Source organism: Lepisma saccharinum, chromosome 1, assembly GCF_977018435.1.
Source record: "Lepisma saccharinum chromosome 1, izLepSacc3.1, whole genome shotgun sequence".
NCBI classification, from domain to species: Eukaryota; Metazoa; Arthropoda; class Insecta; order Zygentoma; family Lepismatidae; genus Lepisma; species Lepisma saccharinum.
Window position 1 is genome coordinate 104,220,186 of NC_139229.1, and position 15,513 is coordinate 104,235,698.

Below are 15,513 nucleotides of genomic sequence, written 5' to 3' on the forward strand. Positions count from 1 at the left end.
CAATAGAAATAAATGAAGCATGCAAAAGACGACAAAAGGCTTTACAACTTAAAATTTCTTGCTTTACATGCAATAATAATAGAATAAATGAAGTACCGTGCGCCCATTTCGATCTTCAGCCGAGAGATCGGGAGAAGCGTGTCGGGCGGTGGTGACGGAGATGCCGAAATTTGCAGCCTGTAATGCCCGCTTATTTTTATGGACATATGCAGACATTTATATAAACATTGCAAAACGAGCACTAACCTGTGTTATAAGAGTTGTTCAAACTGCAAAACGAGCACTAACCTGTGTTATAAGAGTTGTTCAAACTGATATCCACCAAGTGCCAAGTGTGTAGAATTTCGGGGAGAATACGTTGAATAGCCTGAAACTTTCGTGCCTGTAGCTCAAGTCCTTCTGGGTCGGGCTGAGAACTTATCAGCCCCCCCTCGTAACGTGAACCTTGCGGCTGGCATTCCAAAAACTCTTACTGACACAACACACATACACACTGCAATAAGACAAACAAGTAACGGCAAGTAAACAATAATAACACTCTTGCGCACAGTACGAAATTAAGACGCTTTTGGTTTACATCTGCTCACCACTATATTCACAGCTCTGTCGCGAAGGAACAAAAAACTCGAGCTCGGAGATTTCGGATTGCAAGGAAGCTCACGAACACCATTGACTTTTAACGGTTTCGTCTACAGCGTAATCTTGATACAGTGTTGCACATTCGAAACCTCCAAACGATCCCCATCGACACAAAACTCTTTCAAGGATATAAACTTAAGCAGGACGTTACTGGTCAAAACTATGATTAAAATGTTTTATTATCTGTGGCTCTTTACATTGTTTTTTAAAGCGTATTTATTTGTGCATATAAGGGCAGAACTTGGATGAATTACAGATGATAAATTATAACACAGGTTAGTGCTCGTTTTGCAATATTTATATAAATGTCTGCATATGTCCATAAAAATAAGCGGGCATTACAGGCCGCAAATGTCGGCATCTCCACTAGGGCCGCCCGCCATGCTTCTCCCGATCTGTCGGCTGAAGATCGAAATGGACGCACTGTAATTGTTGAAAAGCCTGTAGCTACTGTATCTGCAATGCCACAATTATGAGCAAAAATGGAATAAAGTGATGCAGATTATTAAACAGAAGACATCATAAGGTTTGCATTACATGTGTTTACTAAATGTTGAAAAAATTCAGCACACCTATTGAAAGACAATCAGATAAAAAAAACCATATTTACTTTCCAGCGTATGACATTTTGAATAAAAAAATCGAAGGTCAAATCGAAGGTCAAAACGAAAGGTCTGAAAAGCAGGCCTTAGGCTTCCTAGAGCGACTTTGACACTAGGTTCGCATACACAATGTAGACAAGCCTCTAGCATGAAAGTGGCCTCATGTTGAGCATTACCATATGGTAACGTTGTGTCAAAAAGTACCATCTTCCTGGTTTTAAATTGAAATAAGCAAAAACTAGAAAAAATCTAACTTTTTTCTGTTTATTTCAAATTCGATACAGTATATGGCATAATGATTTACAGGACTAATTAGTGATTTTAATGGAGAAAGTTTATTAATTGGTGATGACTGGACATACTGTACTTTCATGTAACATGAACATCTATATTTACATGTATCAAACAAAAACTATAAAATATTTTTGTTCCTTTACTGCAACTTTTTTTTTTTTTAAAAAAAAGGGGGAACAGCATTGTAAATTATTCTTTCATGAAAAGAAAAAAATGTAGGGCTTTATTATTTCAAGGCCTACCACTTTTAACCAACATGGATACTGATTGCAATACTCTTCCCGTTTGTGACCAGTGCCGATTCAACCTTTCAAAAAACATTTGATTGTTCTTGTGTGGTCTTTAAAAGTACAGGAATGTAGATTTATCACATGCACTTTTATCATAAATATCAAAATCTAATTTCAAACCCTGTTCTCCATTATTAGTATTAGGTGCAGTACTTACTGATGATTTTATTTTTTAATAGTTGTCATCCAATCATCTGGAGGTCTCAGCAAAGATGAGATAGAGAACATGGTACGAAATGCAGAACAGTATGCAGCTCAAGACAAAATTAAAAAAGATAGGGTGGAAGCAGTTAACCAGGCTGAGGGTATTATCCACGACACAGAATCCAAAATGGAAGAATTTAAAGCACAATTACCACAAGAGGAGGCAAGTAATCTGTTGTAATGGTTAATATTTTCGTGTGTTTTAATTTCAATGGGTTGATTGATTTTCTTTATTTTACTGCGCTTTTTTGTGCCACTTTTGGCTAATTTGCGAATATGGGAATGAGTGATGATATGATGAAATTGATGAATGGAACTCGTAAACATCCATGCCCAGGCCAGGACTCGAACCTTGGACCCCTGGCATTGTAGTGCAATGTGCTAACCACTCTTCCATGGGGGCCGGCTTAATTTCAATAGGATAAACCTTTTAAGTTTTATCTTAGATATTCATGTTTCTTATCCAAGATGGCTGATTTATTTATTTGTGATAAGCAATCAGGTGCCTTGCATCTGATTCAGTATAACAATTGATTAAATCTTTGTAATCCTTTCATCTTTCAACTCTATTGGGACTGATCAGAAGTTTTTCACAACTGGAAGAAACATTATGTTTGTGATTAATTAGTAGAGGCACATATTTTTGGTAAATATAAGAAAATTTTGCTGTTATAGCAGTGAAAAAGCGGTATATAAAATGACATTTTGGTTTTAAAAATGTGAATATAATCCTAAATTTGATTTAAAAACTGAACTTATTACACAAAATAAACATTTCCCTTTAGTAACACATTTATGTCATTACCAGAATATTAAGTTTATTCCTATATAAAGTGATCCATTTTTGTTTACTCAAATATTTACAACAGAATTAACCAATTTTCTGTGAACTGCATAACTCTCAGGATAATTCTGACTTCAGAAAGTGTCGCGTCTGTAAATAAACTCTAAATTTTGTGTTTGAGTCTATTTTGCATTTTGCAGCTCATTTCGCATTATTTCGTGACAAAACAGGGTGGAAAAATGCACCTTCCACCTTTCAGAAACTTGAAAAATTAACATTACAATGTGTTATTTCACATTTTAGGTTTTCGTCAAAAACGAAATATGCATTAGTGAGTAAAATGTATTTTGCAGCACAACATGTAAGACACTATCTTGTGCCACAAAAAGTAATGCTTTTAGGACTTACCTTACTTTGAACCAACATTAATATTATTGCTGATTGATACAAATATAAATACATGATGATGTAGATGTTTAAAATGATAAATGTAAGTTTGAAGCTGTTGACTAATGAATTAAATCTCATAGTTTCTTCCTTTCTCCTGTATCAGAAAAACTGCATCGATGCCAGTGTAATAATCTCGAGGATGTTTATAATGCACAGAAAATATTCTTATAGCATATTTATTTTGCCATGTTGGAAATGACTTATTTCTCTTAATCATGTGTATCAGAACCTGTTCCAAAGAAAAAAGAAAAATATTTGCATCCATATTGTGAACAGTAATTTACCTGCTTCATCATATATATTGCACTTTTACTTTTTAAATATGAGGGTCTGTGTTATTGTGAGTTGTACTTGACATTTGAATTTGTGTTTCCAGTGTGATAAGTTGAGAGAGCAAGTCAACCAGGTGCGTGAAGTTTTGAATCAGAAGGACGACAAGGACCCTGAGGAGATAAGGAAAGTGACCACCCAACTTCAGCAAGCTTCACTTAAGTTGTTCGAAATGGCTTACAAGAAGGTAGGTGCACTGTAACTAGATAATTTGATACTTTTTCTAAAATTGTAATTTAAACAACTCTTCTTGATTGTACACATTATGATAAGGGCACTACCTTATTAACACACTTAAGCTAATAGTCCGTATGGCAGCAAGACATCTCGTGATTGCAGATGTGGTCCATTTCGCCTAACAGCAAGGCAGCTGTTCCAGGTAATGAGCACAGGCAGAATTAACAGTTGTCCCTTGTTGAATACTGTGAGCAAGTATCACCACCACCTTCACATTTGCAGGCTCTTGTTTCAATTTATTTGGGCATGGTGAAGATGAATGACACCATTCATTTGATTGCCTTTTCAAGTCAAGTTCCTAAAATCTAGCCAGTGTTTCATCTACAATAATGGGTCCTATTAGAGTGAATTACCTCTCTGCATATCTGCCAAACGAACATCTTTCAATACAATATATACCACAGGCTTTGAAGTGTATACCAGATTTCCAGTGTTGTATTTGGTGAAAGAGAGTATAAAATTAAGTAACTTCGAAATAGGTAAACTTGCTCTTAAAGAACCGGAAATTTCACGGGAATTTGGTGGTGTTGCTCGAGTAGGCACCCTTTTTCCACCCGGAATGCTAAATCAATCATTACACCATTTGGCTACCTCCACTACTACCACATGAATCCATATCTCTGTCTACACTACTACTAACAGTCGCTATTTTCTTAAACAGATGGCAGCTGAACGAGACTCAAGTTCCGGCAGTGCAAGCAGCGAAAGCACCGGGAGCAGCGACGCTGGTCAAACAGCGGAGGAGAAACAAGAAAAGAAGGAGAAAAATTGAGATGATAAAAGCTAAATAGAAGACTTCTTTAGGTACACGTGTAGTTCTGAGATACAAGACTTGCATGAATGAGATGAATGCGTTAATTTTGTTTTGCGTGTGATAGTTAGTGTTTGGTGCATTTGAATGTGAACTGGCAGTTTGCTTCGTGTGTGGGATGCATATGGTGGACCTGTAAGAGAAAGCCACTCGGAGTTTCCAGTAATACCAAGAAGTGCATGCATTCCATAGAGTGGTGCACTAATTGCTACTTATTGTTAAAGGAGGGGAAGAAATAAATTGAGCGTAACTAGAACGAATCCACATACCAGTTATATGGTCAGTGGATTAAATTTTCTATGGACAGAATTATTGTTAATTTAATTGCGTTGTGTATAAAAATCTGTTGATAGATGACTCCAACGTCTTTATTTAGACATGGAATACTTGCACAGGGTTGTATATTATTTTTCATATTTCCCAGTTTATGTGTCAACAGGTGTTAATCACTCCATAACTAATAAATATGTTATTTTAAATTTGCCATATTACTAGGGCATATTCATTGGTCGAGAGTATGAGTATGCAGAGTTGCTTTGTAAAGCCGTTTGTTGCCAATTAGAAAGAAAATGAATAGTTGTATTGGTCAACACATGTAATTATATTTTTAGATGTATAAAAACTTCAGTTATTCGATTTAATGTGTTTATGTACATTACCCATGAAAATGTATGAATTGTTATGGTCTGAACATGATTTTGCAGGAACATCACTGTCAGTGGCTTACACAAGAATAATTGATTGTTATTACCACCTCCACGAATAGCAATAAATTCATTTTGGTTCAAAACCAGTACAAAAAAGACATTTCAGTTTTATTACAGTCAATAAAAGTTATTAAACAAAATAAAAATGTATTCCTCCCATCTTCCAAATCATCCATCTAACGAATACGGAAGTGGAGACCTCAAGGTTGTTTTTTATGACACAGTACAGAGCCATCCCAAAAACCTTAAATTCTGTGTCTCCAAAAGTCTCTCGCAGCAGAAACTTAACAATACTGTAGAAAAAGTTGGGCAGGGGGGAGAAGGGATGAGAATATAATCAATACAGGATTTCTGCCAATACCGATACGTGACATTTCTCAGCAAATTAAGATTAATGTAAATAGTAGTTATATGTACTAGAATATGGTAACTTCACTCTGCCACTATGCAAGTGTTCCGTTCAAAAATATTTTTAACCTTCCATCGGTGGTGCTTCATCTCCGAGATACATGTGGCTAAAATAGTTTTTCTCGGAAGCAATCAGACATGATGTTCTAAACTTCTCGGAAGCTTCTTCACTCTTTGTCTGAATACAGATGACCACAGTCTTCACCTGGTGCCCCTTCATGTCTGGGCTTAGTAGGCTGTTTGTATCTGTGTATCGGGTTAATGGTAGCACAGTCTGTAGAATGAACTGTTAGGATCTAGATAAACGTTGAATTCATTCGTTCCATGCTCTGCAGCAGTGATGGTGAATCCAATGAATACGAATATCATCAGTGAGAAGGGTGTGTCAGCGATTATGATAATGCAGACGTAAGAAAAGGTAAATCAGAGACTGAAGTGGAATGTGATTGTTGCGAGCCGAGTAACATATGCAATAAATGGTTGTAAGGTGACAATAAATATCATACGTAGTGCTAAGGTACTGTTTTAATGTGCTTAAGAATCATTATATGCAAGACAAAAATAGAAAAAGGTGAAAATAAAAAGTAATTATGAATATGTTGGTAAAACCGTACTTGTATCTCACAGATTGTGTTACTTTTCCAGGTGAAGGGTTAATTTAATTTAAATACAGTAAATATTTTGCACTGAATGTGGAGAAACTGGTAATCTAGTGTGTTCATGGTACGAGCGGCCAGGGACAGCATTAGCACCTTGGGAAATACATGCTAACCACCAAACCTGACCTGCCTAACCTATCCACGTATGTATATAATAGCTTAAGTAGACAAAATTTAAACTACCTAACATATTTACATGCTTATTTCAGCTATTATATGCCTGCGTGGATAGGTTATACAGGTTTGGTTCTGTTTGCATGTATTTCCAAGTTGCTAATGCTGTCCCTAGCTGCTCGTGTTCATGAGCTCATACACTGGCCAAGCCTATCCTTTCCTGGCCTCAGAACAGCACAATTGGCAAAATTGCAAAGATTCATTCTGTGCTGTATCAGGGTGTCTACCAAAATAACAAATCCATAATTATTGACTTTAATGACTTTTAGTATCCTCTCTATCTCTCCCCCCCCATTTTTCTTAACCTTTATTTATTCAACCCCTACATACGTAAAGTTGGAAATTTTGCAATTAAGATAATAAATATTTGTTTAATGAAAACTGCTACCAAAAGGCTAGTTAAAATATAAAATGAAGCTGTATTTAACAAGACAATTAAACTTACTTTATTCATCCTGGATTGCATTTGGTAGACTAGCGAGGATTTGGTATCTGGACAAACAGCCAATTAGCCAAAAGGCCTAGTGAAGTGAAATAAGTCGGTCATGGTGAGAGCAAAAATTCTTAATTACAAGTGTAATTTCCTGACTGGTAGACACCCTGTGCATTTGAATCTCTTCCGTACTTGGGTGTTCACATGCAGATATACTTTGCTAGTTGCAGTACAGCTTATTTACTGGGTAGGTTGCTGCCAGAGAAACATCTATTTAAGGGAGAATTCACACCGAAGAAACATGTGAGATGCGACACGAAATGCGTGTCGCTTGGAAGCCAACACTCAGTAATCAATGCAACCTTTCGGACCGAAGAGACACGGCAAGATGCACGTGTCGCATGTCGCTTACATGCTTCTCGGACTGTGCCGTTTTCTCAATACCGTGCATCGTGTTGCTTCAGTTTCTTGTTCGCGCATGCGCAGCGAATACTTCATTCCAACGAGCTGTATTTAGACTAGAAGAGAGCCCAACCGACATTATGTTTGAACCTCTAATTTGTTGATATAATATAGTATCGATATGTACAATGTTTTAAGATTTAAACACAACGTTCATTTCGCTTTATCAAGTTTTTTGATTCAGTTATCTATCGGCTGTAATTTGCCTTCAACATCGTAAAAAAAGAGGCTGTGTTTTGGCCATTTACCTGACTACTTTTATTTGAAAAAGTCAGCTTATGGAGGCACTTTAGTCCAAAATATATTAGTCAACATGGTAAAGTACTCTACTGCATTGTTTTTCAACCGCCGGACCGCAACCCGATACCGTGCCCTCGTATCAACTATACCGAGCACCGAAATGTTCTGCTGAAACTGGTTTACAACTATCATAATCCCAATAAATTTGAGTTGTGAGTTTTTGTGTTTTAAGTCCATTTTATGCACAAATAGACTCATCAGAACTGGAGCTGCTTGGTGCCTCCCCAGTTATCGAACCCGGGATCACTTAATTACAAGGAGACAACGTTACCACTTTGTCTTTCATATTTTTATATTTGTCAACAATCCTACACACGTAATCTAACTATTATTACTCTTATGATTATGCTAGAATTTATTTATCAATATTTAATTTCATAGGTACATGTTACTAGGGACGTTCAATATATAAGTTTCCCTGTGCTATAAAATATTGTATAAAGCAATGCAATTAAAAAGAAGCACATGGTTGAAGACAACTGCCATCCTTCGTCTACAAGGAACAACAATCGATTTGTTATCAGACGTGAAGGCGCATACGCTCAAGGGCGAAAAGTAAATGCTTGTTCGGAAAACGCGGGCTCGCGTCATAAGGAGTTTAGAAGCACGGATGGTACACGCGTGTTGGAAAGCTGGAGTAAACATCCCCTGTCACAATGCACATGAGGAATGCATTGCCATCTTGCTGGTATTGCATTAAACCTTCAAGGCTGCAGGCCATGCTCGTCAGTCGATTATCGCGACTCAGTTGATGAGGAACCCAACGCTCGCCCCCAATCAGCAGTACAAACGCAACACAAAATTGAAGAATTGCCCCACCCTCCATACAGCCCCGATTTAGCGTCGAGTGATTTCCATCTTTTTCCGGTGTTGAAGTCTGAATTGCAAGGTTACCATTTCGAAACAGATGAAGAAGTGAAGCGGAATGTGAGAATAGTGCTCAATAGCCAGAGCCCTGATTTTCTTGCAAAGGGTATGGACAAATTGGTGCAACGGTGGGACAAATGCCTGAATCTCTATGGGGATTATGTGGAGAAGTGAGGAAGGATACTCCTACACATGTATGTATAGTTTTGTAATGTATCTTAAAAATAATTTTTTTTACAGCATACGGAAACTTATATATTGAACGATCCACGTAATTCATGCATAAAATCTTCAATACTGTAAAGATTTACGAGGAAAATTCTTCGGCTAAGGACATTGACTTTAAAAAAATACCGTGGCATGGTTTCACGAAGGTTGAGAACCATTTCTCTAGTGTTTAGGTATTTGCTTTATTCAGGCTGAAAAGTCTAGCGTATACAGTTTGAGGTCAGTGCATATTATTTCTCAGTTTTCTTGTGCACAACATGCCTCTCCCAAGTTTCAATAACTTGCACAAATTTTAGAACGCAATTTGCATGTATCAATGTCTCTTGTTACGTTATTTTCGGGTGACTGATTAATGCAATTATATCGGTACCATCATGCAAACTGAGCAAAGAAACCAGTGTCGCTAGCCGCGTGCATCTTGTCTCTTCGGTGTGAAACACACTTGTTGCATGTCGCGTGTTTCTTCGGTGTGAATTCTCCCTAAGACGACAGCATTCATACTTGACCCTGCGATCTCTCAACACCTCATCCAAATATTCTGTTCTCTAATTAACAAAGTTTGTTGAGAGTATCTAGAATAAGGAATTTTCGGTTGGTCTCTTCTACAATTTGTGCAATGAATTGATCAAACTAAGAAGAGCTATGCTGCCCTTGTAAATAGGGAAGGTGAAACACATCTATATGTGAATTTGATAGATTCGAGGCAGAAGCTGGGGTCAGGACAGGTCTTAAATGCGGAAGATCACACCAAAGTATGCTGTCTGGATCTTTAGGGAGTCTGTGATGTACGTAGGTTGTGCAGAAATGGATCTATTCAGTAAAAAAGAAAAAGCTTTTCTATAATTTCTTTGGATTTTTTAAAAGAAAGTTTCCAAAATTGCATTGTTTTCTGTGTGAAACTATAGCTTGAGGTAAAAAAGGAAAATGGGACCACAATAAATTTACAATATTGCAATCATTACAGTATGGCATGTCAGTGTGCAGGGAGACGAATGGCAATGTGTATGTTAGTTGGAGGGTACGACAGATAACACAGCTTATCATCATATTTTAATCTTTTCCAGGTATTAAAATAATAATATTTCACTGGAATAATTCAGAAGTTTTCTAATTCTATTTTAGGTGAAAAGTTCCCAAATTGCAATCTTTCAAATGTCACATTACATGAGTTATCTTATTTTATGGCTGCCATGACATTTTTTTAAAATGAGAGAGATTTAAAATTATGCATAACCTGTCTTTTCTGCCTTATGGATCAAATTCAATCTGTTTTAAGACCATGCATGTTTTGGGAGATAAAGTAAAGATATTGAAAATGTACAAGAGATTCTATTAGAAAATGTCAATTTGAAGTAAATAGATTAAGATAGAAGTGCATTCATAACCATTTTGCAGTACAGTGGGATCCACGAGTATTGCTCGGCAAATTGTCCATGACTATTTTAATTAACTTTTCTCTTACATCGTATGTGTCTTTAAGCGATTGATTTTATGTGCTTGTGCAAAAGTTGTCAATAGCTTGTTTTTTCTTTTAATTCTTGAAGCTCTTATTGTGTCATAAAGTGCACTAACATGGTGATGGACAATTTGCATGGTAATAGTCATGGATCCCACTCTACATAAAAAGTGTCAACTGTTACTGTGATATTCATATATCTATTGAAATAGTTGTTCACGTTACAAATTATATGTTTTGGCTTAATACATATATTTAAACCAGTTTTGTACTACTGCTTTTCAAAAGAATGTTTAAATCTTCACATTTAAAAGATTTGATATATCACTATTATTTTTATATACCTGTAAGTGAAAGGATCTGGTAACATTGTGGAGCTGCATGGAAAAAATTGAAAGAACAGGACATTGATATTTTAGAAGGAACCTTGTTTATCCTCAAACTAAGGAATTATGGCAGAAAGCATGAATTTACAGTACTAAAAAGACATTAATAATTCAAGAAGAAACTGTTGTGGCATATGTTAAAATGTGATGTGCTGCTATAATTGTGAATTCCTTCTCTTGCATGAAGAGAATTAGTTTAGAAGCAAATGAATCATGATATCACCATCTTGGAATGAGTACAGCTAAGTTTAATCCTTAATCATCCATGTTGTTTAACATTTAAATACACAAGGTTAGTGATCTTTGGTAACCTGTTATATGGTGATTAGTATATTTAACACAATTAAACTTGATGCAAGTGAATAATTGGTGGCTTACCACATCTGAATGCTAAGAATGATAAATTCTTCTCAATAATGAATAATTAACTTGTTTGAAGAATTGTGACTAGATACTTGAGAAACAAAACAAATTGTTTTTAGTAATGAGATCTAAACAGATTATCTTTATTAGTTGACGTACACAAGTTTTCTTAAACAACAAGTGTATATAATCTTTTCTCCATAATTTGTCAGTGTACGGTTTACTGGCAACTTGCTTGAGATTACATAAATGCAAGCTTATTTACAAAATAGTGTCGTCAAACACTTGAAAGATACAAACTTACACATTTTTGTTGTTTTGGAAATGAGCATTCTTCAGCGAAAACTGTAGTGCTGCTTATTGTGCTGTGACACTCACATTAAGCTTCTGATCAGTTACAAATATTTAGAAATTTATCTGCTATATTGGACCAAATAGATGTCTTCCATCCATTGTCATACCTCCAAGGCAAGCAGGGTGTAAAGTATCTCAGAATATTTCTAAGCTGCTTTAAAAACTTAGAATACGCTGCTACTAAAGCAACACATTTTGAAAGATTGATGAGATTCAGGGGTTTGAGCTTATTTTCACTTGAATGCACGCTGCTCAATCATTTAACACATGTGCATCATAATGGGTGCCTGAGCTGAACAAGTGGAGGCGAAGATGCACGAAAGCCTCTTGCCAAAGGCTCTTTTGTGTGTGGTCCTTTTATAGTAAAATTCTTCATACAGTACATTAGCTCAGAATTAAATTTAAGTTATACTATTTGTATTTTTTTTAATATTTAAAACTTTATTTCCTGAAATTTGTTTCCCCTGTTATGTTATTTGATTTGCCTACATGGATGGTAAGTGTTAAAATTTTATTTTCTTCTAGTTGGCTGTAAGTATTGATCAATGAATGACTAAACGAAGCCCTACTTGCTGAGACAGCCAGAATAATAAGTTTATCAGTGAAAACATTAACTTCTCTGGCAATAGTGGATATAGTCTCAATATTTCAAAATGTGTTAGTATGCAGACTGTAACTCTTAAATTAGTTTTAGGAAGAATGAGCTTAACAAAGATGTTATATTCTTGTTTTATTTTGATAAATATTTCCATACAACTTTTACAGAGTTCCGGTTCCACTATCATCAAAAACAGTCTTTTTTTAGATGTATACATGTACATAGACTACATATACAGACATACAGTCAGTTGGTCTGCATCGGCTTCAATGCATAACAGTGCAGAAAATAACACTTTAGTAGAATAACCAACCATTCACGAAAGATTGTAACAATAATGATTGCTCCTTTTTTTGCAACTGCAAGATATTGCAATTGTTGTGAAAAAGTGTAACAATAAACACATCTGGTTATTAGCAGCAATAAAGGCTTCCACATTGAAAACTCGCTACTAACAATTCTCTTTTACATTAATTCTGTGTCATACAGTTTTTACGTTGTTACTTATTTTTCAGACCCGTTCTCATCACAGTGAACAATGTTAATGCACCTATGAGATAAACAGATAATAGAATCTTTCATGACCATAGAATACAACTTGCATTTTTGCTTTGTGATTACATAACCCATTCTTACACAACAAAAAAAATATTGTTTTGTGTTGAAAAACAATACTTAACATACCAACAGCATGATTTCATACATTTAATGTTAGGTCACTAGTGCAGTACTACATACTGTGTCCATGCTTCATTAATTTGACGTTGAAAACCAAATCTTTTGTAAAAAAAAAAACATTTATGCTTATTAACAGCGAATGGAAAACATTTGTAGCCGATTTAAAGACAGAAACATAGTGCAAGTTCTACATATATGTAGAACCATAGTCTCTTAACATTTTTTTGTATACAATCATTAAAAAAATGTATGAAAGCCCATATGTTGCTCTGCTAAGAATAAAATAATTGACATCTGGCATTAAAATCTTTACAAAATATCTTACACTGTGCCTTGTTTGTTGAAAAGAAGATAGGACAGAAGATTTTTGTAGAACTTGCATCCAAAGCATTTGATCCCTATCCTGTAGTACATACAAATAATCAAAACTCTTATGAATAAAGTGCAAGCAAACAAGATAAACATTTTAAGTAACCATTGTAATTTTTTTGTGATAAATTAACCTTTAATTTTGAATTAGGTACTACAGATAGAAATCTGCTTTGATGTGAAGAAACCGTCAGTACATATCAGCCCCTTGCATACAAAGATATATTTAATTTATAGCTAAGATTTATTTTGACATTTTTTTTACCTTTAAGCAAAAAATCATGTTATGCCACAATACATTTTGCGATTAGAGAATAATATAAAGCACTTCTAAACACTTTTTTTTTTGCCTCCAATCAAATATGAATAATTAAATGGCAAACTCAAAATAATTATAATGTTGGCAGCATAGACTGTTACTTTTTTCACCTGCATTCATCAATGTTTACTGTCCTATGCCAAAACACAAAATATCTGGGTTGAAAGCACAGTCAATGAATGGTGGTGTACGTCCCTGTATATACGTATATATATATTTTGGTGAGAGTTTTTGTGACTGTTAATTTCTAATTAAAAATATACAACTTTGCATTGGTTTAAAAGAAAAGAAAAACTAACAAAAATATTGCCTGAAAAATGCAGATATAACCAAAAAATTACAAAAAGATACATGCTTTATGTTGTGAATGAAGCAAAGTTAATTGCTTTTATTCTTCTTTTTAATTTTCATAGTTTTCACATGATATTTTCTATGCTGTTTCTGTAATTGCACACTGTTCCCCTCAATAGGAACAATTGGGTGCCACAATTGGGCAATTTACTTTCTCTTGATAGATAAGGTTTAGTATTAAGAGGCCGTGCTGGGGCAAAAAGTTTGAGGGATGGGAGGCGATTGCCCTCTCCTAATTGCCGCCACTAGTTAAACTGAATATTCTTATTAAAATGTAGTATGAGACTTTTAGGCTTCCAAAACTTGAATGAGGGGAAAGTTTTGTATCCTATCAATGAAAGAAAGTTATGGAATATTTATTTACATTCGGGGGGATTAATCATGTTGGTTCCATGTTTCTTCATTTCATTGTTAACTAAATTTACATTTGGCACATTTATTATGTTAGGTAATTCGATTTTCATCCAGATAGCCTAGTGTAATGAAGTAGGATCTAACCAGGTTGTTGTGTTGTTTTTTTTTTTTGTTTTTTTTATTATGATTGAGAACAGTACAAAAGTGGGTGGGTATATACTTCATCTTTACTCATTTCAGGTTAGTGAAAATATTTTCAAAACTTACCACTTGTTTTGTGTTAATGTAATCATATTAAAGCACTTTAGCAATGTTTTTGTTATTCTCTGTACATTGTACTATGCCATGAAGGCACATAAATGGTGTGGAGATAAGGACCCATACATTCTTGATCTCAGTACAGTGGTAGTGTGATCAGGTAACAAATTAGAACTTTATTTATGTAAGTTATCTGATAATATTGACATTTTTGAAATTATAATGCCACTACGAATTGTAATATCCATTTGAACAAAAAGAGGGGGTGGGGCAGCATTCGGAAAGGTGAAAATGCCTCTAGCATACCCTGAGGTGAGCATCAGTACATAGTCTGCTTCTGTGTCCACAGCAAGCAAGTTGTTTCATCTCCAGATATAATAATTTGCAATACTTTAGAGGTATCGAAATTACGTATTTTTTATTTGTCATTCTATTTAAGTAAGTGCAAAAATAAATCTCTGGTTACAATCTCTGATTCTGTTGAGTGAAATCTACCGTTGTTACATTAGATGTTAGTGAGGGTCTAGGAGCTGGTGATGTCCAATAGAAAGTGATCCCCAGTGCTTGAAGGACGTTAGGAGGGTAATGTTTGTGTAGTTTAAAATCATACAATTCATTTCACTGCATCCAGTGTTATAGGGACTATCTTGCATTTTTTTGTACATGATTTAATTACACATATTGGCGATATTTTACACAATCAATAAAATTAAATTCGTCTTTGCACTTTGTAATGTTTCATCAATCATTTGAATTATTATTCTTTACTTATAACATGCATTTTAAGGTATATTTCCAGTGGCGAAGCATGACATTATTACACAGTCATAGCAAGACTTGTCAAACGTCAGGGTCGATCTTTTCAACCTGGATGAGGGGGATGGAGGCACAATATTTCTCCTCGGTAAAAGTCAAAAATATTTCAAACTTTCGATAGCTAACGTCACTCTCACCTCTACCCTGAACCTGAAGATGAGAGTGACATTAGCTCTCGAAAGCTTGTAACTAAGCGTGATTTATAACACCACCTGGGTTGTGAAAAGGATGGGATGGTTTTCTTTTAGCGTTCTTGTGTGGAAAAGTGGATAAGAATACATGGTATTTCATTCATTTCCTGGGACAGCACTAAATCTATACTTGAGCGTAGC

General features: G+C 35.2%; 2 protein-coding genes across 2 annotated transcripts in view; both read left to right on the plus strand.

The window, feature by feature from the left end:
• Hsc70-5 (Heat shock protein 70 cognate 5) overlaps window positions 1-5,277 on the plus strand; it is a 41,236-nt gene extending 35,959 nt beyond the window's left edge. Inside the window, exons 12-14 of the mRNA XM_083135657.1 lie at window positions 2,005-2,192; window positions 3,640-3,780; window positions 4,492-5,277. Of these exons, the coding sequence (XP_082991783.1) occupies window positions 2,005-2,192; window positions 3,640-3,780; window positions 4,492-4,602 (440 nt within the window). The 3' untranslated portion in view covers window positions 4,603-5,277. The remainder of the gene's footprint in view (window positions 1-2,004; window positions 2,193-3,639; window positions 3,781-4,491) is intronic.
• Window positions 5,278-10,729: 5,452 nt separating this feature from the next.
• LOC145998916 (uncharacterized) overlaps window positions 10,730-15,513 on the plus strand; it is a 281,190-nt gene continuing 276,406 nt past the window's right edge. The window contains exon 1 of the mRNA XM_083135724.1: window positions 10,730-11,013. The gene's annotated coding sequence lies outside the window, so the exon portion shown is untranslated. The remainder of the gene's footprint in view (window positions 11,014-15,513) is intronic.